General features: G+C 46.3%; 1 protein-coding gene across 1 annotated transcript in view; it reads left to right on the top strand.

The window, feature by feature from the left end:
• Positions 1-25423, top strand: part of LOC147113754 (F-box/WD repeat-containing protein 11-like) — a 180209-nt gene that overhangs the window by 10618 nt on the left and 144168 nt on the right. Inside the window, 1 exon segment of the mRNA XM_085995066.1 lies at positions 22572-22673. Coding sequence (XP_085851192.1) covers positions 22572-22673 — 102 coding nt within the window.

The raw sequence follows: 25423 nt of genomic DNA, 5'->3' as shown, positions 1-25423 counted from the left end.
CAAACTCCATCCCTCTCCCTAACATCTGTCTGAGGCTGAACCACACTGTTCGGATCCTTGGTGTCATATTTGACCCTGAAATGAGCTTCTGACCACATATCCGGGGCATAACAAAGACCACCTATTTCCACCTCCATAACATCGCCCGTCTCTGCCCTTGCCTCAGCTCATCTGCTGCTGAAACCCTCCTCCATGCCTTTGTTACCTCTAGACTTGACTATTCCCACGCACTCCTGGCTGGCCTCCCACATTCTACCGTACGTTAACTTGGGGTCATCCAAAACCTGGCTGCCCGTGTCCTAACTCGCACCAAGTCCCGTTCGCCCATCACCCCTGTGCTCGCTGACCTACATTGGCTCCCGGTTAAGCAATGCTTTGATTTCAAAATTCTCCCCTTGTTTTCAAATCCCTCCATAGCCTCGCCCCTCCCTATCTCTGTAATCTCCTTCAGCCTCACAACCCCCCGAGATATCTGCACTCCTCTAATTCTGCCCTCTTGAGCATCCCTGATTATAATCGCTCAACCATTGGTGGCTGTGCCTTCTGTTGCCTAGGCCCTAAGCTCTGGAATTCCCTGCCTAAACCTTTCTGCCTCACTACCTCTCTTTCCTCCTTTAAGACATTCCTTAAAACCTACCTCTTTGACCAAGCTTTTGGCCACCTGCCCTAATTTATTCTTAAGTGGCTCGGTGTCAAATTTTTTGTCTTCTAATACTCCTGTGCAGCACCTTGGGACGTTTTACTATGTTAAAGGCGCTATATAAATACAAGTTGTTTTACAAACTGTTGTCCTTGTGGTATATTAGTTTACTCCACCTGCAGTCTTTTCTGTGTAAGGCAGAAATGCATCACAGGTTAGAAATCCCTGCACCCCGTCCCCACCCTTCTTAAACACTTTGAATTTGGTTCAAAATGAAGAAAACACTGGGAGGATGTAGAATGCTTGTCTCACCAGTTGGGGTTAGTGGACATTTGGAGAGGAAGGGAGAGTGGCAGATGGAGTTAGGAGGAACACGGGACTAGGGTTGCAAAATTCTGGGAATTTTTAAAAGGGGAAACTTTCCATGGGAATTTATGGGAATTTTGAGTTTTTTTGCACACTGATGGTTTTTGTCTCTGACCCTTATATTATCTTTGTCATCAAAATAGACATACTGTTCCATACAAATAAAAACAGGCTTTCAAAACTTTATTTAGGTTATAATTTTGAACTTTATTGAACCCCCACTCTGTTATACTCAGCCTCCAGCAAATAAGTAGATAAAGCATGTCTGGTGGGAGGACAGTATGCAGGACGAATAACATTGAAAAATCTCTTCCAGTACACATTGGCTGTGAGCCTGTCGCATATACAGCTCGAGCATTCTTCTGGCTATGGTTATCCATTGTATCAAAGAACCTTCCAAGTGGGCCAGGAGTTGATGATGATGAGGAGCCTGATGCTGAATGTGAACCGTCATCTTCTTGAATGGAAGCAGAGGAACTCTGGGTTGACTGCTGTGAGCTTTGAGTGAAGTTGTTGCATTTGGATAAATGCTGCTGCATCTTTGTGGCATTCTTTACATATGGCTTTCTAGTGTTTGCACATGTACACAGTCTTTCCATCTTTAATGCCTGGGGTAAAATGCTTCCACACACCGTAAACGTGGCATTGTTCTATGCAGAGAAATAAAGGGCATTCGTCTCTGTGTCGAACTGCGGTCGATCAGCACGATTGCAACAGGGTGAGTACATTTTTCCTGATGCTCCATATGATGGAAGCATGACCTGTGCACGCACGACGCTACATCACCAATAGAGGGCGCTAATCGCTCATCCAACCAATCAGGACACATTTGTTCACGGTCACACACAAAACTTGTAATTATTAAAACAAGCCAAGTAAGAAGATAAACATATATTGATTAAGAAATTCCTTAATAATTAAGATTCCATCTCTGTTAGTAATTTTAAGAGAGGACCTGTGGGGGAAAAAATGAAAGAAATACAAAAAAAAAACAATATTATGCTAGCATGTGCTTTTTTGGGCAAAATTCCCAAGCTGAACTTCCCATTGGAAAATTTCCGGAAATTTACCAGAAACTTTCCACCCCTTCGCAACCCTACACGGGACTGCAGTTAAGACCAGAATGGTACCATCATTTTCACAGTGCCCTGAACATGTCGCAACATCTCAAAGTGCTATGAGCAATGAATAACTCTGGAGTGCAGTCATTATTATGTAGGCAGACGTGGCAACCATTCTGTACAACAATGATCCACAAACATCAATGAGATGAAGGAACGGTTACCCTTTGAGATGGTGGTTGAGGGAGGAATGTTGGCCATGACATCGGGCCCTGCTGTGAGCAGTGACATGAGGTCTTTAAAACCCACCACAACAGGCAGGTGGTGCCTTGCATTGAACAACCTGGGGATGGTACCTCTAATCGAGGTCTTTATTAAAATTATAAAGGGATTCGATAGGGTAGACGCAGTGGAAATATTTCCTCTGGTTGGGGGAATCCAGAACAGGAGGGCACAATCTTAAAGTTAGATCGGCCATTCTAATAAAATGGTAGAACATGCTCAAGGGGCTGCATGGCCTACTTCTGGTTTTTCTGTTGCTAGGATGGTACCTCCAACAATGCAGAACCCTGTTGGTACTGCATTGGAGTGTTAGCCAAGGTTATGTGCTCAAATATTGGTGTGGGGCTTCAACCTACAACCTTTGGATCCAGAGGCATAATTTCTACCAAGCTGATAGAAAGGGCATCTCGATGATTTAATTGGTGCATCAGCTGGTGTGGTCCTGAGCCAGACACACCAGTGAAGTCCCAGGTTTGATGACTGGTCTGTATTTCATTAGCTGATCTCAGCCAGACCAACCTGGGGGGAATTACAGTCAGCCTCTGCACCCTAAGCTAAGGAGAACAATTTGCAAGAGTTCTTCCTCCTGATTGCCATCCAGTGATCGCTTGCTAGTAAGTACACTTGTGGACATTGGGTGCAAACAGGGATTGGGCTTTGATTTAATGTCCTGTACAATTGAGTAACCATTCAGTACTCTCTGCCCACCTTCACACATGGATGAGGTACTATTGGGCTGCTGGCACCTTGCATCAGTTGGAGCCTTGGGGAGGAAACTGAAACTAAATTGCAAAGGCTCACATGAGGAGAAGGTTTCCAAATAAAGTTGTATTAGGGGATTCTTTATAAAAATGCAGGCCAACGGTACTTTAACAGTTGCCTTCCTGATAACAGTACTCCACTCAACATTCGCCTTACTCCTCTTCCACGCCTTCCTACTGGAACTTGGGTGCATTGAAAGCTGCAGGATATACTCCGTATCTAAGGGCAGTCAGTGTACTCTGCACAATTGCTGACCACAGAAGTCGGCTCAATACTGCTGTCTAGTCTTATTTTTTGATCTCTTGGTAACCTTAGTTACCCTTTACTATAAAATAAGCGTTCCTCCATCTCAGGCAAGGCATCATATATTTAGGTAAAGGTTTATTTAAGACAGTCTCCAACTATTTTTTTTTGCAAGTTATTCCTGCTCCAGATCCAGAAATGGCAGATTCACTGAGGTCCGAGTTGTTGTGGGACTGCCTTACTTGTCACTGGCCCAGGGTCCAGCTTCTGATAAAGTAACATGAGGGGGGAAATAACAAGTGTAAAGGTTTTGGTGTCATTGTACTCATTTTGTACTTGGACAGCTGCTAACGGGTTAACATAGCCTGATCCTCCTCCCAATAAGCACCTAGTAACAGAGCTCCGATACTGTAGTACATTTACATTTTGTCTCCTGGCCCCACATTTTGTTATTGACACAAACGCCAGAGATAACCTTCTGTAGCCTCCAGACCCAGATACTTGTAAGACGGCAGTGCTGGTACAGTGCAAATTTACACCCGGGTCCTTTACTGCTGGGGTGGATGAGTCATCTTAAAACTTGTTTTAAAATATCATGCGATTACATTGTATCATAAATTAGTTCCACTCATTGCATGTGGTAATATTCAACATTGCGCTGTGCATTTTGTCAAGGATGTTGTCTTCTGACAACCTTATTGCTTCAGAGGGCAGTGAAAAGAAGTAAAGATTACACTTCTCTTTTCCCACCATTCCCACAGCTCAGTGGATAAATGTACCATGTGGTTTGGTACTTTGGGTCCCATGTTTAATTCCGGGTCTGAGTTAGCTGATCATTCTTGGTCTGCTCCAATTGACTTCATTACCCTTGATCAAGAAGTTCTTGATCCTGATCGATCTGAAGAACCCTACTGGAAAGCACTGGTGTCTGGACATTAGGCAAAGACAGAATTTGGCACAGCTGTGATGCCCTCCATGATCAAATAACATGATGTTCACATGAAGAAAGGCCTATTTGGCCCATCATGCCTGTGTCGTCTCTTTGGTAGAACTATTCAATTAATCCCACACCCTGACTCTTTCCCCATGGCCCTGTAATTTTTTTCCCTTCAATTATTTATCCAATTCTCTTGAATTTAACTCCCACCACCCTTTTGGGCAGTGTATTCCAGATTGCAACAACCCGCTGTGTAAAGAAATGTTTCCTCATGTCACCTCTGGTTCTTTTGCCAATCACCTTATATCTGTGTCCTCTAGTTACTGACCCTTCTGCCATTGAAAACAGTTTCTCTTTACTTACTCTATCAAAACCATTCATGATTTTAAACCCCTCTATCAAATCTCCTCTTAACCTTCTCTGCCCTAAGGAGAACAACCCCAGCTTCTCCAGCCTCCACATAACTGAAGTCCTTCATCCCTGGTACCATCCCAGTAAATCTCTTCTGCACCGTCTCCGGGGCCTTGACATCCTTCCTAAAGTGTGGTGCCCAGAATTGAACAAATACTCCAGCTCTGGCCTAACCAGTGTTTTATAAAGGCTTAGCATAACTTCCTTGATTTTGTACTCTCTTCCTCTAGCCGGGAATCTCAAGTGCTTTTTTAACAGGCTTCTCAACATGTCCTGCCACCTTCAAAGATTTCTGTACATACACCCCAGGTCTCTCTGTTCCTGCACCCTCTTTAAAATTGTACCATTTTAGTTCATATTGCCTATCTTCATTCTTGCTACCAAAATGTATCAGTTCACACTTCTCTGCGCAAAATTTCATCTGCCATGTGTCTGCCCATTTTACCAGTCTGTGTATGTCCTCCTGAAGTCTGTTACTATCCTCCTCATTGTTTACTAGATTTATGAGTTTCGTATCATCTGCAAGCTTTAAAATTATGCCCTGTATACCCAAATCCAGGTCATTAATATATATCAAAAAAAGCAGTGGTCCTAATATCGACCTCTGGGGAACACCACTGTATACTTGCTTCCGGTCTGAAAAACAACCGTTCACCACTGCTCTCTGCTTTCTGTCCCTTAGCCAATTTTGTAACCATGCTGCCACTGCCCCTTTAATCCCATGGTCTTTAATTTTGCTAACAAGTCTATTTGTTAAACGCCTTTTGAAAGTCCATATACACCACATCAACCACACTACCCTCCTCAACTCTTTCCGTTACTTCATCAAAGAACTCGATCAAGTTAGTCAAACAGGATTTGCCTTTAACAAATCCATGCTGACTTTTATTTATTAACTCGTACTTCTCCAAATACCGATTAATTTTGTCCCAGATTATTTCTAAAAGTTCCCCTACCATCGACATTAGGCTAACTAGCCTGTAGTTGCCTAGTTTATCCCCCTCCCCTTTTTTTAAGCGGCGGTGTAACATTTGCAATCCCTGGCACCATCCTCATATCCAAGGAGGATTAGAAGATTGTGGCCAGAGCTATTGCAATTTCCACCTTTATTTCCCTCATCCTATCCGGGTGACTTTCCTAATTTGAAGACTGCCAACATTTTAAGTACATCCTCTTTATCTATTTTGATCCTATCCAATATCACTACCACCACCTCCTTTACTGGTGCATTGGCAGAATCCTCTTCTCTAGTGAAGACAGATGCAAAGTACACATTTAGTACCTCAGCCATGCCCTCTGCCTTCACAACAATATCTTTATTTTGGTCCCTAATCTGGCTCACCCTTCTTGACTACCATTTTACTATTTGTGTTTATAAAGAAAATCTTTTGAGTTCCCTTTTAATCTATTCTCATATATGCTCTTTGTCCCTCTTATTCCCTTCCTCAGATCTCCTCTGTACTTCCTATATTCAGCTTGGTTCTCTACTGTATTATGAACCTCACAGTTGTACCATTGTACAATTTAGTCCAGGATTTATAGTCCAGTAACATAACCACTATGCTACTGCATAGGCATGAGTTCAAATCCCACCACGGCAGGTGGGGAATTTAAATTCAGTTAAATAATAAATCTGGAATTAAAAAGCTAGTATCAGTAATGGTGACCGTGAAACTAACGGATTGTCATAAAAACCCATCTGGTTCACTAATGTCCCTTAGGGAAGGAAATCTGCCGTCCTTACCCGGTCTGGCCTATACGTGACTCCAGACCCACAGCAATGTGGTTGACTCTTAACTGCCCTGTGAAATGGCGGCTCACCACCACCTTCTCCAGGGCAATTGGGGATGGGCAACAAATGCTGGCCTTGCCAGCGACGCCCACATCCCATGAATGAATTTTTTAAAAAGATCTCACTACAGGCTAACGGTGTGTACATTGAGGAGGGCCTGAACATATGTATTTCTTGCAGTCACTATATGCTATTTTAAATGTATAACATGGCAGGTTATGGGGTTGGGGGAGTACATAGCATGCAACAGTTTTACAAGGACAAGGTTGTAAATCAGACATATGTCTGAGTTGCTAAGTAAATCACTGCATCTTCCAGTTTCCCATTAGAACTGGAGCCTGGCCTGTGCAGACAGCAAGCTATTCCAGGTGTGGAGACCCCAGAAGGAGAGATTTTCTCCCCTCCTGACTTCCCCATCTCCTGTGTGGCGTCCTCTCCCAGACATCAGTAACTTACCAATTTCACTTTGGGTGGATCTAGGAGTTAGAAAGGGAAGAGGTTAGTTGTGGCATTATATTCCAGGTCCCCAGCAAATAAATGAGAGGTGGATGTACTGCTGTGGGAGGTGCGAAGGCCTCAGTTATAATCATGAGGGTTCTTAATCTTTGTGACAGAGATTGGGGGTTGCCCTGGGGCAATCTGTACACGTGAGAGAATTTATTAAAGCACTTCAAGCATCTCAAACAGCAAGAGAATATAAAAGGAAAGGCATTATTGGATTTGTTCCTTCCTTGCGAGGCAGTATTAAGCCAAACATAATTAAGGGAACACTTGCCATCTGGTGATCATAAACGTGTTCATTTTAAGATTGAAATGACGACAGAATGTAGTAAAAACTGCAAAGAAATTTGATGTCAAGAGAGAATGCTTTGATGGGGTGAAATGACATGCTGCATGAAAGAAGTAAAGAGGAGATTGCAGATCCCCTCAAAGATCAGATGCCATTCCATTGGATTGGAAGGTTGTCACATCTTTAAAATGCGGGCAAGGGGTGGCTCGTCAAATTACAGATCTGAGAGTTGTACCTTCAGTGTGGGGAAAGTGTTTGGGATTTTGATGAGCGATAGTGTAAGGGATCAGGTGGAAAGACAAGAGTCTGATTAAAGAGAAACAGCATGGGTTCAGAAGGGGCAGGTCATGTCTGATCAATTTACTGGTCACAGAAGCATTGGGTAGTGGATGTTGTGAAATTAGATTTCAGGAAGGTTTTTATCTTCTTAGGCAGTCCCTCAGAGCCGAGGATGACTTGTTTCCACATTAAAAATGAGCTCTCATGTGACTGATTAGTCCAATGCGGGACCTACAGTCTCTGTCACAGGTGGGGCAGACGGTGGTTGAAGGGGCGGGTGGGTTGGGTGCTTGGGTTGACGTGCGCTGCCTGCGCTTGGCTTCCGCTTGCTCCCGGCGAAGAGACTCGAGGTGTTCGGCGCCTTCCCGGGTGCTTCTCCTCCACTTTGTGCGGTCTTGGGCCAGGGACTCCCAGGTGTCGGTGGGGATGTTGCACTTTTTCAAGGAGGCTTTGAGGGTGTCCTTGAAGCGTTTCCTCTGCCCACCTGGGGCTCTCTTGCCGCGCCGGAGCTCCGAGTAGAGCGCTTTGTTTTGGGAGTCTCGTATCGGGCATGCGGACAATGTGACCCGTCCATCGGAGCTGATCGAGCGTGGTCAGAGCTTCGATGCTGGGGATGTTGGCCTGAGCAAGAACACTGACGTTGGCGCGCCTATCCTGCCAATGGATTTGCAGGATCTTCCGGAGGCAGCGTTGGTGGTACCTCTCCAGTGCTTTGAGGTGCCTGCTGTACATGGTCCATTTCTCTGAGGCATACAGCAGGGCAGGTATCACTGCTGCCCTGTAGACCATGAGCTTAGTGCCGGGTTTGAGGTCCTGGTCTTCAAATACTCTCTTCCTGAGGCGACCGAAGGCTGCACTGGCACACTGAAGGCGGTGTTGGACTTCGTTGTCGACATCTGCCCTTGTTGACAGTAGGCTCCCGAGGTATGGAAAGTGGTCCACGTTGTCCAAGGCCTTGTCGTGGATTTTGATAATCTGGGGGCAGCACTGTGTGGCGGGGCAGTTGGTAGAGGACCTTTGTCTTACGGATGTTTAGTGTAAGGCCCATGCTCTCGTATGCTTCGGTGAAGGTGTTTACGATGGTTTGGAATTCGACCTCCGAGTGAGCGCAGACGTAAGCATCATCTGCATACTGTAATTCGATGACAGAGGATGGGACGACCTTGGATCTGGACTGGAGGCGACGGAGGTTGAACAGTTTCCCGTTTGTTCTGTAAATTAGTTCCACTCCAGCGGGGAGCTTACTGAGGGTGAGATGGAGCATTGCAGCAAGGAAGATTGAGAAGAGCGTTGGTGCGATGACACAGCCTTGCTTGACCCCGGTTCGTACGTGAATTGGGCTTGTGGTGGAACCGTTGGTCAGGATCACGGCTTGCATGTCGTCGTGAAGCAGGCGGAGGATAGTGACAAACTTTTGAGGGCAGCCGAATTTGAGGAGGACACTCCATAATCCCTCATGGTTGACAGTGTCGAAGGCCTTTGTGAGATCAAAGAAGGCCATGTACAGTGGTTGGTGCTGTTCCCTGCATTTCTCTTGTAATTGACGTGCGGTGAAGATCATGTCCATTGTGCCCCTTAGTGGGCGGAATCCGCATTACGACTCTGGGAGGAGCTCTTCGGCCACTGGGAGAAGGCGATTGAGGAGGATTCTTGCGATGACTTTCCTTGTGGCAGCTAGCAGGGAAACTCCTCTGTAATTACCACAATCGGACTTGTCACCTTTCTTGAAGATGGTCACAATTACGGCGTCTCTGAGATCCCCTGGCATGCTCTCCTGCTTCCAGATAAGAGAAATGAGTTCATGAATTCGCACCAGTAGTGCTTCTCCGCCATGCTTTAGTGCCTCGGCGGGGATTCCATCTGCTCCTGAGGCCTTGTTGTTCTTCAGTTGTCGGATGGCCTTTTCAACCTCATGGCGGGCTGGGGTTGTGCTGAGATGGTGGCGGGTAGCATGTTGTGGGATGGAGTTGAGGACACTCGTGTCGAAGACAGAGTCGTGGTTAAGGAGATATCAGGTGGAAAGTCTGATTAAAGAGAAACAGCATAGGTTCAGAAGGGGCAGGTCATGTCTGATGAATTTACTGGTCACAGAACTATTGGGTAGGGGTGAGCTAGTGGATGTTGTGAAATTAGATTTCAGGAAGGTTTTTATGTCACAAAACTGACTGACGAGGTATGTGCCTTGGGCATAAACAAGGCTGGAGTGAGGTGTGGCTGAGAGGTGGACAACAATGAGTGGTGGTACAAATGGAGGTATCAAAGTGGGAACTGGCTGCCAGTGGAGTCCCACAGGGGTCAGTGTGGAGCTGCTGCTGTTTCTAATTGTTATCAATGACTTGGAGGGTGGATTGGTGTCCAAGGTGAATGTTTCTGGAAGACATCAAATGAGGTGAAGTGGTCATTCATGCTGCCCGATGTGCAATAATCCATAGGGTTCTGGAGAGGCCTGGCCAAATGGGAGAGAGGTGACAGATGAAGTGTAACATCATTGGGTGAAAGAAGAATGAATTTTGGTGGACAGGTTTTTAAAACCACTGTTTTAGTATTTGCAGACACTGAAGAAAGTGAATAAAATGTTGGGATCTAAAGCCAAGGGTATGATGTTGAAGTTGAAGGCGGTGTAGCAGGCTGTGGATCTGGAGTATTCTTCAGTTTCGGTCTCCGTTTTACAGAATGGATGTAGTTATTGGAAAGATCCCAGACAGGGCTCTGAGGCTGCTTCCTGAGCTTACTGGTCTGGGTTATCATGGAAAGTTGTCTGTCCTCTGGAGTGTGCAGTCCCAGAAGAGGCAGGCAAATGGGGTGGTGTGGGGAAGGGATGGGAGAGAAGAGGAAAGGAAAGAAGGTCTTGAAGATTTTAATGGGTGTGGAGCATTTGCATCTAGGATAGTTCTTTTGGGCACAAGATTCAAAGTCAAGGTTGCCAGATGAAAATGAATTTAGGCAACATTTTTAGTAGGAATGTGATAGAATTTTAGATTTCCAGTGGGGGTGGTGGAGGAGAAAACCGTAGCATGGTTTTAAGAAGGACTGGATCGATTCCTATTGGGAAAGGGGAGAGGAGAATCTGGGGAAAGACCCGGATGGGATGTTTGGAAGGCTCGGCTCACTGCAAAGAGTACTGGTTATTTGAGTTTGTGCTCGAGTGAAGAATCTCACCGTCCAGGAGTGCACGTCTGCTATTTGGGTGCAGGTGGTGCACGATTTCTCAGCCATCAGCAAATCATTTCCAGAGTGCACCCGAATTTCTGATGGCTGCCCCCATTGGGCGAGCGTACCCAGCTGGAGCGTGAAGTCAAAATACCCGGAGAAGAAATGATGATGGGACTGCAGCTCCTTTGAGATCAGTGTTGTCAGCACAGGACAGGGATTTGGTCTGGCACCGTCTGGTCTGTATGTTTTAGTACTACACTGTATTTTCCCACGTGGCTATCGGGGGACTGAGACCACTGCCTTGAGGGAATAAAAAGAGTTGCATTTATATAGTATCACATGGCACACAGCAAGATCCCACAAAGAATGACCACTTTTTAGTGGTCATGTTTTTGTGGTGGTAGTTGAAGGAACTCGCTGCTCCTCATTAAATTGGTGCCATGGGATCTCAACAGCCTCTTAAGCAGGCAGGCTGCTTTAACATCTCATCCGAAGAATGGCACCTATGGCGACGCAATACTTCCCTCAGGCTAGATAACGTGCTCGAGTCCTTGGTTGATGCTTCTGACTGCCACTTCCATTTCTGTCCAAAAGAATGAACCCTGCGAGCAGTACATTTACTCACTGTCTTGGAGTTGCATTTTATGCCAATAAAATGGTTAGCACCAGACTGTGTTTCATCCTGAGACCCCCACACACTGATACTGTTTGAGTGTAAAGCCACAATATCTTAAAGAAACATGATTTAGATTTTTTGCTTAATAGTTTTAACAAAAACTGTGCATTTACCAGCTGCAGAAACATTTTTCTATCCACGATCCAACTGTGGGGTCCACTCTCGTGACGCGCAGCACCTTGGGCCTGCATCTCTGATTCCACACACTGAGCTCAGGGTGTCGATCAGTCCACTTTGGGCACCTGTCAAGGAATGGGAATCCTGTCTGATTTTCCTGTTCAGTCCAGAGGGTTAATGGTAAGTATAGCACTCTGGTTAGAGCAGTTCACTTTGGGTGGGGGAGGAAAGAGTTCAAAACCAGGGGCCATAAATATAAGATAGTCCCTAATAAATCCAATAGGGAATTCAGGAGAAACTTCTTTACTCTGAGAGTGGTGAGAATGTGGAACTCGTTACCACACGGAGTAGTTGAGGCGAATAGTATAGATACATTTAAGGGGAAGCTAGAAAAGTACATGAGATAGAAAGGAATAGAAGGTTATGCCGATAGGGTGAGATGAATTAAATAGTGGGAGGAGGCTCATGTGGAGCATAACACTGGCATAGACCTGTTGGGCCGAATGGCCTGTTTCTGTGCTGTAAATTCTGTGTAACTTGGTAGAAACTGAAGATCACGATTGTGACGGTTCCACTGAGTAATTGTGGAAGATGGTGCTGGGATGTGTGTTTTTGAAATCTGTCAAACCTCCCTCCTGTGTCATAAATACTTCTGAATTCATGTAAGAACAGGAGTAAAGTGCAGTAAAATCAGCCAGAATGCTGAAATAATGAAAGGATGCCGGGTGTAAGAGAAGAATGCATTTGTTTGAAGGCTGAAAGTAGAGAGCTTGGCTTGGAGGCGGATCACTGCAGTGGGTGTTATTCTGCTAGTGCACACAGTCGAGTCTGGCAGCTGATCTTACCAGAAGGATCTTGTCCCATTGCAGGACACAGACCTGTGCTTTTCAGCTGGTAAACTCCTGCTGGCAAGATCAAGTGCTGCTAGAACTCCTGGGTCAGAGGCTGATCTGGCATCCTGGCTTGATGTGGGGCCTGGGGACAAGCTCTGGCAAACTGCGGCTTTGGGAGTGATTCTTGCATTGCAAAACCGAAAAGACACCACTGATTACCCGTAATGAGACAAGTATGTGTGAACCAGGCTGGTCGGTCAGTGATGCCTATAATGTCAGCTCTTCTATTGGCTGGAAAATAAGGGTGTTTTGTACGTGAGAATGTACAGTGTATATTTTTCCTCTACACAGGGGTCTTAAAATGATAGCTTTGACCCTTCTAACATTTGTAAAAATGACTGAGACTCTGTTTAAAGCAAAACATCCTTGCAGATCAGGACGGCGCAAGGTTTAGTCTCAACTGGAGCATTATAATGGGTTTAAAGCAAGAATACTCGTGATCGCTATCCAGTAAATGCAGCACAGATAAGAATCTGGCTACGAGTGCATCGAACCTGACTGTGATGACCCCACAGTAAGCTGGCATGCATTCCCTCACTGTCCACGTGAATAATGGCCACTTGCGGTGAGTTACTGGAGGGCGGCTGGGGCCTCTCAAGACTGAGATCACTAGATTTTAGTTGGGGAAGAGTATCAAGGGATGTGACAGGAAAATGGAGTTGAGGTACAGATCGGCCATGGTCTAATTGAATGGTGGAATGGGCTCAAGGGGCTGAATGGCCTCCTCCTGTTCCTATGTTTCTGACGAAGCGTGAAAATTGAGTACGGATTTTAAAGAAACTTATTGGGAGTTGTCGGAGCCTCTGCATTTCACTGTTTTGCTGCAGTTTTTTTCTGGTGCTCTACAATCTTATCGTTCATTCTCCACTTGTGCTTTCTTTTTATTCTGTTTAATTTCACCACGCTTTCTTTATTTTTGGTCCCCCTGCTGACCGAACTGGCTTAGGGCCCAGGGGATGGAGGCAGGGTACCATGTCTATTAACAACTGTTCTACAGCCTTAATTCAAGGTGCTGTCGCCTGCTGGGCACCGCTCAGCAGCAAAACTGCAGGCTTGAATCGGGCCTGACTGGCAGTTTGCAGGAGCTGTGATCGGTCCTCGGCATAGTCCTAACACTCGCTGTGTTTACATTCTGTCTCCATGTTTGAAAGCGTTTTATCTCCAGAACATGCCGTGTTGTCCAACCTTGTTACTAAAAATCTTGAGCAAGATTCGTCTGCTGATCTGGATAAAGGACCGTAACAGGCAGTAGACAAGTTCAGCAAAGCTTTAATCCAGTGTATTTTTGATAATTAAAATTTAAGAGGAAAATGATTAGTGACTAAAATTATTTTATTTTATCAACAAGATTAAAGTTGGGACTAAAATGAGACTAAAATTCAAAATTCATGACTAAAATTAAAATGATTTCTCGGAGTAAAACCTAGGTCACTGAGCCACAATGTTTGGAACAGATATTGGGAATTGAAAGATCAGCAAAGTCTTCCTTCAGGCCCCAGTTTATTCATTCTCAACATTTACTGTACCCGTACAAATTGAATGAGAAGTGAAGCTACAATTGGGAGTTGAAAAACAGATGAGGTTAGAGTGAAAATGTGCAAAGCAAAAAGTAAATTTAGTGCTAACGTGTCCGCTGTGGCTCAGTTGGTAGCACCCTCGCCTCTGAGTCAGAAGGTTGTGGATTCAATTCCCACTCCAGGGACTTGAACACATAAAGCTAGGCTGACACTCCAGTGCAGTGCTGAGGGAGTGCTGCACTGTTGGAGGTGCCGTCTTTCGGATGAGACGTTAAACCGAGGCCCCGTCTGCTCTCTCAGGTGGACTTTAAAGAGCCCATGGCACTATTCAAAGAGGAGCTGGGGAGTTATTACCCGGTGTCCTGGCCAATAGTTATCTCTCAATCAACATAACAAAAGCAGATTATCTGGTCATTATCGCATTGCTGTTTGTGGGAGCTTGCTGTATGCAAATTGGCTGCCGTGCTTCCCACATTACAACAGTGACTACACACCAAAAAATTACGTCGTTGGCTGTAAAGCGCTTTTGAGGCGTCTGGTGGTTGTGAAAGGTGAAAGGTCTGTCTGTCTTTCTAAAATTTGGGAACAAAATGAAGACTAAGGTTCTTGTATGAAGAATATAAATAAATAAGCTTTAAATTTCAATTGGAGAAAAGACTAAAATGCTGCTTTAGACTCCACGATTTTTAATGGTCAACATACTTCGAGTAGGCTTTCCGAAGTCGGAGAAGGGTTCTTTTCCAGTTCTTCACTAATGTGGTTGGTAGTGTTTTTTTGTTCCTCTTCTAAGGAGGGCCATGTTGTGCTTCAGTGACCCTTTTAATAGGCACGCAGATAGTTGGTCCTACAGGTGTCAGTCACGATAAGCTTCTAATGGAAGCAAGAACAATTCTTAAACTTAGTCCCTCAATATTATTTCCCCTCCTGGAATTGCTGCCTTGCCCAAGTGGCTATTCCTCCTCTGAGAATCCAGACAATAAATTCAGCCATTAAGCTGAGCCTGATTCCATTCTCGCCCAGCATCCACATGCATGTACTTTCCATCAGGGTCACTAGATAGTGATCAGGAGTAGGGATTCAGTCTGACTCTCTTTTCATGCCCTTCAACCTCCCCCACCTTCCCCCCCCCCCCCCCCACAGAAGGGTACTGAGGCTAATTGTAGCACCCCAACTGCTGCCCTCCGAGATCAGCCAATTCAGCGCAGACTAGGGACCAAAACCCAGAGACCTTCTGGTCTGTCTGTCTCAGCCCCACCTTGGGAGATCCCTTTACCCACATTGGTAAGAACAAGTGTTTTAATCCAGGTGTGGTGGGCTCTGTAGTTAATGGAAACATTTGGTTTACGTATTTGACAAATTAGAAACTAAACTATTGATTTTCGGTACATTGTGTTTTGTACTTTTAGGGCAGAATTCAATGCAGTTTGATGCTAGGGTTGGACAGGCCTAATGATGCAAAAGAAGGCTTCCAAAGAGATTGCGTTTGTGTTTTTTGGCCACCAATTCTGTAAAAGTTTGATGGACGTGGGGGCAGTGCAGTTGATTACATAAAAATACATACATAGAAGTTACAACACGGAACCCAGCCATTCGGTCCAACCCCTCTGTGTCACTATTTACCCTCCATGCGAGCAAATAGTTCTAACCACATTTACCCTCCCTGTTCCCAATACCCCTTCAATCCTTTTTCCTTCATGTTGCCACCAGTGCTGCCTAGACTTCCCTTCAGAACATCTTTTTTTCATGTCCGTGCAGCCTCTGGTGGTGTCAAAGTTCAAGGGCTGAGACGCACTCTCATACACTGCTGACCTGACGATATACTGTTGCCATACTCCACAATTGCCCCTCATGAACTGTCATTCATTCTGGCATCCCCAGTGGTAGTTACGCAAATACAAAGAAGCACAGTCACCGACTGGTCTATCAGGTCTGTCTCATACAGACATGGTGCAGCTGACACACACCATCGCCCTCCACCACCCCCACCCTGCCAACTCCCGATCAAGGCAAAAACACAAACAAAAAAAACCATGGGCCACTTTAAGTGGGGGGGGGGGGTTCTCTAGTAAATTCATCGGACCTCTGGAGGTGATCAAGCAAGCTCCAGGAGACTGCAATAAATGATATCAATAGTTACAGCTTCCCTCACATATCTTCTGTAATGGGAGATTACCTCGACTCTCTGGAAGTGCAATACTGCAGTGTTAGTGTAACTCTACATACAGCATTTCCCACCAATTGAAACCACTTTCTCTTTGAGTAGGTGCATACTAAAGGTGGTTCTGACCTTCAGATCAGGGACATTTTCAGGCAGGGCAGAGCTGTGCCCACTCTTACTATCTGGGATTTGCTACCACCACCCTCTCCACGTGCCCCCTCCCCCCCCCCCCCCCCCCCCACCCCACCCCCCCAACATGAGGTGTTGACTCCTCGCTGGGTATGTTTCCACGGGGCCTACGGTCTAGGTGCCTGCCGCATGTGACACTAGACAGTAAATGTTAGCAGGTTCTTTGACTATGGGAAGGATCACAGCTGTGCCTGAGCCTTTTGTCGCCCAATATCTATAATGTGCAAAATAACAACAGAAAATGCTGGAAAAACTCAGCAGGTCAGGCAACATCCGTGGAGAGAAATTTGAGTTGACGTTTCGGGTCGAACCCTTCTTCAAAACTGGAAAGAAAAGAAAATAGATCGAAGGCAGGGCTGCGATCGGACAAAAGAAGTGAAAGAAACAAAAGAGCTAGACGAGATGGTAATAGGCTGAGATTAGGTGTAAAGTGTACTGGCAGGGCAATAGATAGCTGCCAGGTGAGAGAGAGAAACAAAAGGAAAGGGGGGGGGGGGGAGAAAAGGAGTGGAAAAATTACAAGAATAAATGTGTAATAGGGGCCGAGGTTATGATCTGAAATTGTTGAGCTCGATATTGAGTCCGGAAGGCTGCAGAGTGCCTAATCGGAAGATGAGGTGCTGTTCCTCGAGTTTACGTTGAGCTTCCGTGGAACAATACAAGAGGCCAAGGACGGTGAGGTCCGAGTGGGAAATGAAGCGGTGAATTAAAATGACAGGCGACCGGAAGCTCGGGGTCACCCTTACGGACTGAACGGAGGTGTTCCGCAAAACGGTCACCCAATCTGCGTTTGGTCTCCCCAATGTAGAGGAGACCGCATCATGAGCAACGAATACAGTATACTAGATTGCGAGAAGTACAAGTAAATCGCTGTTTCACCTGGAAGGGGTGTTTGGGGCCCTGGACAGTGGGAAGGGGGGAGGTATAGGGGCAGGTGTTACATCTCCTCTGCTTGCACGGGAAGGTGCCAGGCGAAGGGGAAGGGCTGTTTGGGGTGATAGAGGAGTGGACTAGGGTTTCTCGGAGGGAGCGGTCCCTACGGAATGCTGAAAGGGGAGGGGAGGGGAAGATACGTTTGGTGGTGGGATCATTTTGGAGGTAGCGGAAATGCCGGAGGATGATCCGTTGAATGTGGAGGCTGGTGGGGTGAAAGGTGAGGACAAGGAACCCTATCGTGGTTCCGGGAGGGAGGGGCAGGGGTGAGGGCAGAAGTGCGGGTGATAGAACTGACACAGTCGAGGGCAGTGTCAACCACGGTAGAGGAGAATCCTCGGTTGTGCAAAAAGGAGGACATGTCTGAAGCACTGGTGTGGAAGGTGGCATCGTCGGAGCAGATACGGCGGAGACGGAGAAACTGGGAGAATGGAATAGAGTCCTTACGGGAAGCGGGGTGGGAGGAAGTGTAGTCCAAGTAGCTGTGGGAGTCAGTGGGCTTGCAGTGAATATTGGTCGATAACCTATCCCCAGAGATGGAGACGGAGAAGTCGAGGAAGGGAAGGGAAGAGTCAGAGATGGACCATGTGAAGGTGAGGGAAGGGTGGAAATTGGAGGCAAAGTGAATGAAATTGTCAAGTTCGGGGCGAGAGCAGGAAACGGCACCGATACAGTCATAAATGTATCGGAAAAAGAGGTGAGGGAGGGAACCCGAGTAGGACTGGAACAAAGATTGTTCCACATAGCCCACGAAAAGGCAGGCATAGCTAGGACCCATGCGGGTACCCATGGCAACACCTTTGATTTGGAGGAAATGAGTGGAGTTAAAGGAGAAGTTGTTCAATGTGAGAACAAGTTCAGCCAGGCGGAGGAGGGTCGTGGTGGATGGGGACTGGTCGGGCCTCTGTTCAAGGAAGAAGCGGAGCGCCCTCGGGCCATCTGGGTGGGGGATGGAGGTGTAGAGGGATTGTACGTCCATGGTGAAAAGGAAGCGGTTGGGGCCAGGAAACTGTTAAAGTGGCGGAGGGCGTCCGAAGAGTCGCGGATGTAGGTGGGAAGAGACTGGATAAGGGGAGAAAAGATAGAGTCAAGATAGGATGAGATAAGTTCCGTGGGGCAAGAACAGGCTGAAACGATGGGTCTACCAGGGCAGTCCTGTTTGTGGATCTTGGGAAGGAGGTAGAAGCGGGCTGTGTGGGGTTGGGGAACTATGAGGTTGGTGGCTGCGGGGTGAAGATCTCCAGAGGAGATGAGGTCAGTGACAGTCTTGGAAACGGTGGTTTGATGTTCGGTAGTGGGGTCATGGTCCAGGTGGAGGTAGGAGGAGGTGTCGGAGAGTTGGCGTTCAGCTTCCGCTAGGTAGAGGTCAGTACGCCAAACAACAACAGCACCACCCTTGTCAGCGGGTTTAATGACCATGTCAGGGTTGGATCTAAGAGAATGGAGTGCTGCAAGTTCAGAGGGAGGTAGGTTGGAGTGAGTGAGGGGAGCAGAGAAATGGAGACGGCCGATGTCACGGCGGCAGTTAGCGATGAAAAGATCTAGAGAGGGTAAGAGGCCAGGGGGAGGGGTCCAGGTAGAACGGGAATTCTGCAAGCGGGAGAAAGAGTCAGTTGTGCGGGGGGAAGACTCCTGGCCAGAGAAGTGGGCACGGAGACGAAGGCGGCGGAAAAAGAGCTCAACATCGTGCCGAGCTCAAAATTCATTGAGGTGGGGGCGTAAGGGGATGAAGCTTCCTAGCCCACGGGCAATGAGATTACAGTACTTTGAGCGGCGTTACTACCATCTCAGCTGAGAGAAGATAACTCTGCACCTGGGACCTTGCTGCCCTGTTGCTCACCATATTAAACACTGGGTGAGCCATTATGTGCTGGGTTCCAACTAAGTCTCAAACACTTTTAATCTCTTCATTCCGACCCAACTGTAATTGTTCCGAAATCGCCCACTTCCTTCAACGGCGTGCATGAAAGGGCGATGGCAAGAGCCATGGCCCAACAATCACCTGTACAAACAGTTCACTTGTGCTGTTTGCCTTTCAGTCTGGCACCTCCCTGGCCAAACAGTCAGGTGGACTGAAAGCTGAGGTTTGTTTAGTTAGTTTGAGTTGGAAGGACAGATATCACCGCCTCCTGCAGAGATTACTCAAGTGTTGAGAAGGAGCATCTGAAAAAATTCTTGGATTCTGGTAAGTAATGTGAAAACTGACCTAAAGCAAACATTCATAGTGTGTTTTATACATATTTTCCAGAAGTATTTTAAGTCTCTTTTTTTGTTTTTAAAAAAGCAATTTTTATTTTTTTCGATTTCTCTCTAAATGCTGTGCATTATATGGGTTCGCACGCACCACAGTTTAACGGTTACTGTGCTGTTTAACGGTGAACCCTTGAACTTGGAGTCAAAAGATGAGTTTCTGTAAAGAGACGGGATTGAAAGATAGCGGCAGAAGGTAGGATTAAGGGATATGGTGGGGTCGAGGGATACGGTGGGGAGGTGGGGTCAAGAGATACGGTGGGGTCGAGGGATACGGTGGGGAGGTGGGGTCGAGGGATACGGTGGGGAGGTGGGGTCGAGAGATACGGTGGGGAGGTGGGGTCGAGGGATACGGTGGCGAGGTGGGGGCGAGGGGCGAGGTGGGGGCGAGGGGCGAGGTGGGGGCGAGGGGCGAGGTGGGGGCGAGGGGCGGGCGAGGCGGGGGCGAGGGGCGGGCGAGGAGGCGGGGGTCGCGGGGACGAGGCGAGGCGGGGGTCGAGGGGACGAGGCCATGGTGGGATCATAATTTTGCATCTGTGCAAATCTCCTGTCATGTTTTCAATTAAAATTCCATTGTCCACATTTATAATGGGAATTGCCTGTGTAAACTTGTTGCATTGTAATCATATTCTCCAATCCGTGGAAGCACCACAGCACCACAACTGGCAGAAGGGTGTAATTACAGCATGACCAATTTATGTAAGTAGTTTCCATTATAAATAAGGACATAACTTATATAATGTAAATATAAAAATGAGGAAAAAATGTATGAGTTTAAAATGGGGATTGAATTGCATCTTGCACTCTGGTCCTTCTAAAGACCCGGCTCTGTTCTGTATGACATTCCGGGGCTAGCAACTTGCCACGGTGGGATTTGAGCTCAACCTCTGGACTTCTCACCCAGTATCATACTCACTACACTACTGTACCTGCTGCTCTCTCCATAATAGGAAAACAAATTAAATCAGTAATCGGAAGCGAAATGGAAGAATAGATGCATGAAAATAATTTTAAGATGTGATGGCCTATGTAGCTTTAAAAAAGAGAGACCGTAGACATTACGGAGGGGTGGAAAGCAGAGAAGTCCTATGATGTAATGCTTCTTAGCCTTCAAAAGTCTTTTGATAAAGTACTGCATGGCAATACGGAGATGAGTACTAGATATCAAAGGTAAGACATGGGTTAGTGACTGGTTAAAGGACAGGAAGCAGAGGACATTTGCAAAGGGTTTCTCCAGGGGTTTTTGCTGGGGTCTCTTGTCCCTAGTGTGCATTAATGACCTGAAATTGCAGTCTCAAAGCAAAGGAGTTATATTTTTGGATGACACCAAGTTGGGGAAGGAGCTGTGGACTCTGAGGGGACAGACATAATCAGAGAGCACAGCAGGGTTTGTATATGTGCTAATGGCAAATGGGAGTTAAATACAGAAACATGCAAATGACTGCCTACTGGAAGTGAAAGTGGAGGTTGAAAAAGACTTGGTGGGGGTTGGGGGGGCTGGTGGTAGTTAACTTGTGAGGTAGCAATAAAGAAAATAAATAGGATGCTGGGTTAAATTGCCAAATTAGTTGAGTTTAAATACCCAGAACCAGAAGTCACGCTAAAGCTGTAGAGTGTCCTAGTCAGCCTGCACTTGGAACATTACTTAGTCCTGGTCCGTGATATAAAGGGGCTATCCAGGTCTTAGAGCCAGTGCAGAGGAGAGCGATGAGGCAGATCCTCCGTGTCAGTGAAGAGGTGAGAGTGACTTGATAAGCAAGGGCCCTTGGGCCTTTGAGACATGTCACAGACGATCTTATAGAGGCACATAAGGTACTTGGTGTGACAGAAAATGTAAATCCAAAGCAATACGTTTAGGTATGCCAGGGCAAGAGACAGAGATTCAGGGTTGTGACAAGTAAATTTAGAACTGATGTCAGGAAATATTGCTTTACACAGTGGGCGATCAACTGCTGCAATGAGTTGCAAGGAGGGATAATTGAGACCAGGCACTGAACCTATTTAAGGAGTTAGATATAATAGGAAGATAACAGGAAGATAATCTTCTGGGGGGATGACATCAAATGGGCTGAGTGGCTAATCTGTGGAAAAGGGACAGACTTTTTGGGTCTAATGGCCTTTTCATGTTCCTAAAAATGTTAGGCTAATTCTAGTTTTCAAATGTGTATTCCAATGGCACTTTTCATGTGAGTCTAGATGGTGAGTGTCGAGAGCTGTTCTTCCATGTCGAGTTTCACGCCCGAGCGCACATTCCTTCATCACACGCTCTCACCCACTTGTGCTCTCGGACACTTTCACTCTTGCTGCCTAATTCCTTATCCCCTCCCTAGTCGCTCAGAGGTGCTGAGGCCAGTTGTACCATCCCAGGTACTGGCTCTGGTTGAGGTTGGTCAACTCCGCAGGATCAAACTCTGCGACCTTGTGGTGTGTGTGATTTGATCAATGTTGCAGCAGGAGCTTTCTTTACCTGTTGGGCCATTGAGGGGGTTGGCTATGTTTCATTTTTAGCTGTTTTTATCATCTGAATTTCCAACCCTGTGTTTGCAGCTTTATTTTTTTATCAGAACTTTATTATAGTGCATTTATGTACTCATCCATATGCTCACAAGTACAAGCACACTCAAAAAGGGGAGTTCATGATGGCGTCAACATTATATAAAGCCTGCTTTCCATATCTAGTCATTCTAATGCAATGCTGGTTTGTAATAAAAGGATTACTGAGGGGATTATTGGGTAAAAATAGAAATGGCTTCACATTTTATCTGTTTAACGATGTGTGCTGTGTAATTGTGAAATCTTGAAACTGGAGTTGAGAAGTTTGAAAGAAAGGATTGAATATGGAGAGGAGGAGAAGGGATGAACTTGTTGGGTTTAATGGCCTTTTCCTATTCCTAATAGTTCTTGTACACTACAGTATTCTTAGCTACTATGTATATTCATGTATATTCTCAGCGAAACGATTTATGAGGGTCATTGCACGTTTCTATTACATTTCAACTTCTTGTCTGAATGCAACCAAAGCCTTGTGCTTTTAATTACTAACAAATAAAGCTGCCTACTTCAATGTGATCGTGTCTGGCTTCTAACTGCTTCTTCTCTTCCTTCCTTTTGTTATTCTGCAGTGTTCTGTGCCCAGGTCTTTGTGGCTAGGCTGCTCCAACCTGGTAGAGAGCATGTGCGCACTGAGATGCCTGCAGAGCATGCCCAGTGTCAGATGTCTCCAGGTGCCTTATCTTCTTTACTTACTGTGTTTTTATTTTTTGCTATGGTTCTGTAACTGTGTATATGTAACCCTCTGAGTACTGACTACAAATTCCAGTTACAGTCTGTCTCTGCTAGGGGGGGGCGGGGGGTGTCCCTGTGTGTGTGTGTTAACATGCGCAACAGATTTAAAGCTTGAAGCATGCCCCAGTCTGAGCTGCATTAGCTGGCCTTATCCGAGGCGGCAGTAGGGACACTACAGTTGATCTCTGCACCCTTGGCTATGGACATGAAACATCTAGGGCTCCTGATCGCCATCCAGTGACTTCTGCTGGAAAGTATGCTTATGTGTACACTGGGTGAGTGCAGGATTGGGATCAGCCATGGTGCACTCTTTGGCAGAATAGTATGCCGACTGCTTATTTTCTAGCCTTGCGCGTGATGAATCACCACTTGGGTGATGTATCTGAGGACTGTCGGTGCCTGTGGAACTATACGTCAGTGCCTTCAAGACAGGAGGGAAGACGTTTGGCTAAATAAAGAGAAGGAACATGGATCTGCGGGTGCTGCAGGGGCAGTTGCGGGCGCTGCAGCAGATGTGGATGCTGCCAGGGCTGGTTGCGGAAGCTGCGGGCGCTGCAGGGGTGGTTACGGAAGCGGCGGGTGCTGCAGGGGCAGTTGCGGGTGCTGCAGGGGTGGTTGCGGAAGCTGCAGTATATGTGGACGCTGCCGGGTGGTTGCGGAAGCTGCGGGTGCTGCAGGGGTGGTTACGGAAGCGGCGGGTGCTGCAGGGGTGGTTGCGGAAGCTGTGGACGCTGCAGGAGATGTGGACGCTGCCAGGGCCTCATTGAGCACCATGCTTTGGCCTGCCTGTATTCTGATACATTAAAGCCTCTCTTGCTGAAGATTATGACTGGCAGTATGAGTAGGGGAGTGATCTGTAGTTTGTGGCAGAGTCCTGGTACCTCCTCTTTCACTACCTTTCCCAGTCAAATGAAGTGGGATACAGTTTTAAATGCTTTTTTTGGAAAAAAAATTCTGGAGTAGTCTTGGAGGGGTCCTGATATCAACTGGCGAGGATTAGGAGCCATCTGTTTGCTCATCCGATCCCTAAACAAGTAACACATAGGCTTTCCTTTCAGGGACAAAGTTCACTAAAGAAAATTATACAGAACCTAAGATTCGAAAGGCATGACTTGCTTAGGTCATTGTATCAGGGAATGACGAGACTATAAAATAAGTTTGGGATACGGAGAGGATGCAAGTTTCCAGAGCTTTTGTGCTGAAATCCAAGGAATTGAAACTATTTGGTCCAAATTTGGATTGTATCGCTTCAGCATTAAAGTGTAGTCTGATTCTGTACTCTCACCTTTTGCAGCCCTACAGCACTCAGAGGGTTAAATTTATTTTGATAAATCTTTTGTTTTGCTTGTACAGCTTGGTGTTTGACACGTGTGTCTGTGTGTTTGTAGTGTGTTAGTGTAAAGACATGTTCCAATAATGCATAACCATAATAAATGTTAACTATTGAATGTGTCTGCATGTGGCATGTGTTTTGATGTCAGTCGCTATAGCTGGTGGCGTTTAGCTTCTGGGTTGATGGTACCGTGTGTACCAGTTAGACTTTACGTACTGTGTTGCCGGAACAATTGATATCAGCTCATTTATGTGCAGTTCTTGGCCAGTAATGTGGAGAACCTGGATTGACTGAACGGTATGGATCCAAAACACTCGCTAAATTGCGTCCCACTTTAGAACCAGCATCCTTGGGGGCTATTGAAATAAATTGGGAATGGACCAATTTTTGTGTTCTTAACCAAATGGCTGACCAGTTAACCAGTTCCCAGATGGAGCCACTCTGGCTCGGCTGGAAAAGGCAGTGTGTAGTCAAACTGTAACTTACCTTTAACTTCTGTTTTAAATAGCGCCTTTCACAACCTCAGGGCGTCCCAGCGCGCTTTACAGCCAATGAGGCACTTTTTGAAGTGTAGTCACTGTTGTAATGTGGGAAACGAGGCAGCCAATTTGCACACAGCAAGCTCCCACAAACAGCAGTGTGATAATGACCAGATAATCTGTTTCAATTAAATTTTATTTGTCATATATGCAGCAAAATATGCAGCAAACATGTGTACTGCACAATGAAATGTTGATTTTTACGAGTCCTCCCAACATTGGAATAAATATGGCATAGCAATGAAAAAAATACTAATAGAAATACAGTAATAAATAAAAACAACAATAATAAATAATAAATTATTTGTTCATGAGTCTTATGGCCTGGGGGTAGAAGCTGTTCCGAAACCTGCTGGTACGAGACCGTATGCTTCGGTATCTCTTACCGGACGGGAGCAGGGCGAAGAGGTTGTGGCTGGGGTGGCTCGTGTCTTTGATGATTCTCAGGGATTGATTGAGGGATAAATATTGGCCAGGACACTGAGGAGAACTCCCCTGCTCTTCTTTGAAATACTGTCTGAGAGGGCAGACAGGACATCGATTTAACGTCTCATCTGAAAGACTGCACCTCCAACAGTGTCGCACTCCCTCAGCACTGCATTGGAGTGTCAGCCTAGATTTTGTGCACCAGTGTCTGGAGTGGGACTTGAACCCACACCTTCTGACTCCGAGGTGAGTGTACTACCCACTGAGCCACAGCTGACACCAGAAGATCCCAGTCTTGGTTCCCGGTCTGTGCTGTTAGCAAGGTGACTAGGGCACTGCAAATGGCCTGAATGTCCTGGTCATTGCATCAGGGAATAACTAGAGAGAGAGA

Source organism: Somniosus microcephalus, chromosome 8 (assembly GCF_052327205.1).
Source record: "Somniosus microcephalus isolate GS21.2 chromosome 8, FLI_Smic_1.0, whole genome shotgun sequence".
Taxonomy (NCBI): domain Eukaryota; kingdom Metazoa; phylum Chordata; class Chondrichthyes; order Squaliformes; family Somniosidae; genus Somniosus; species Somniosus microcephalus.
This window is presented reverse-complemented; position numbering and strand designations above follow the sequence as displayed.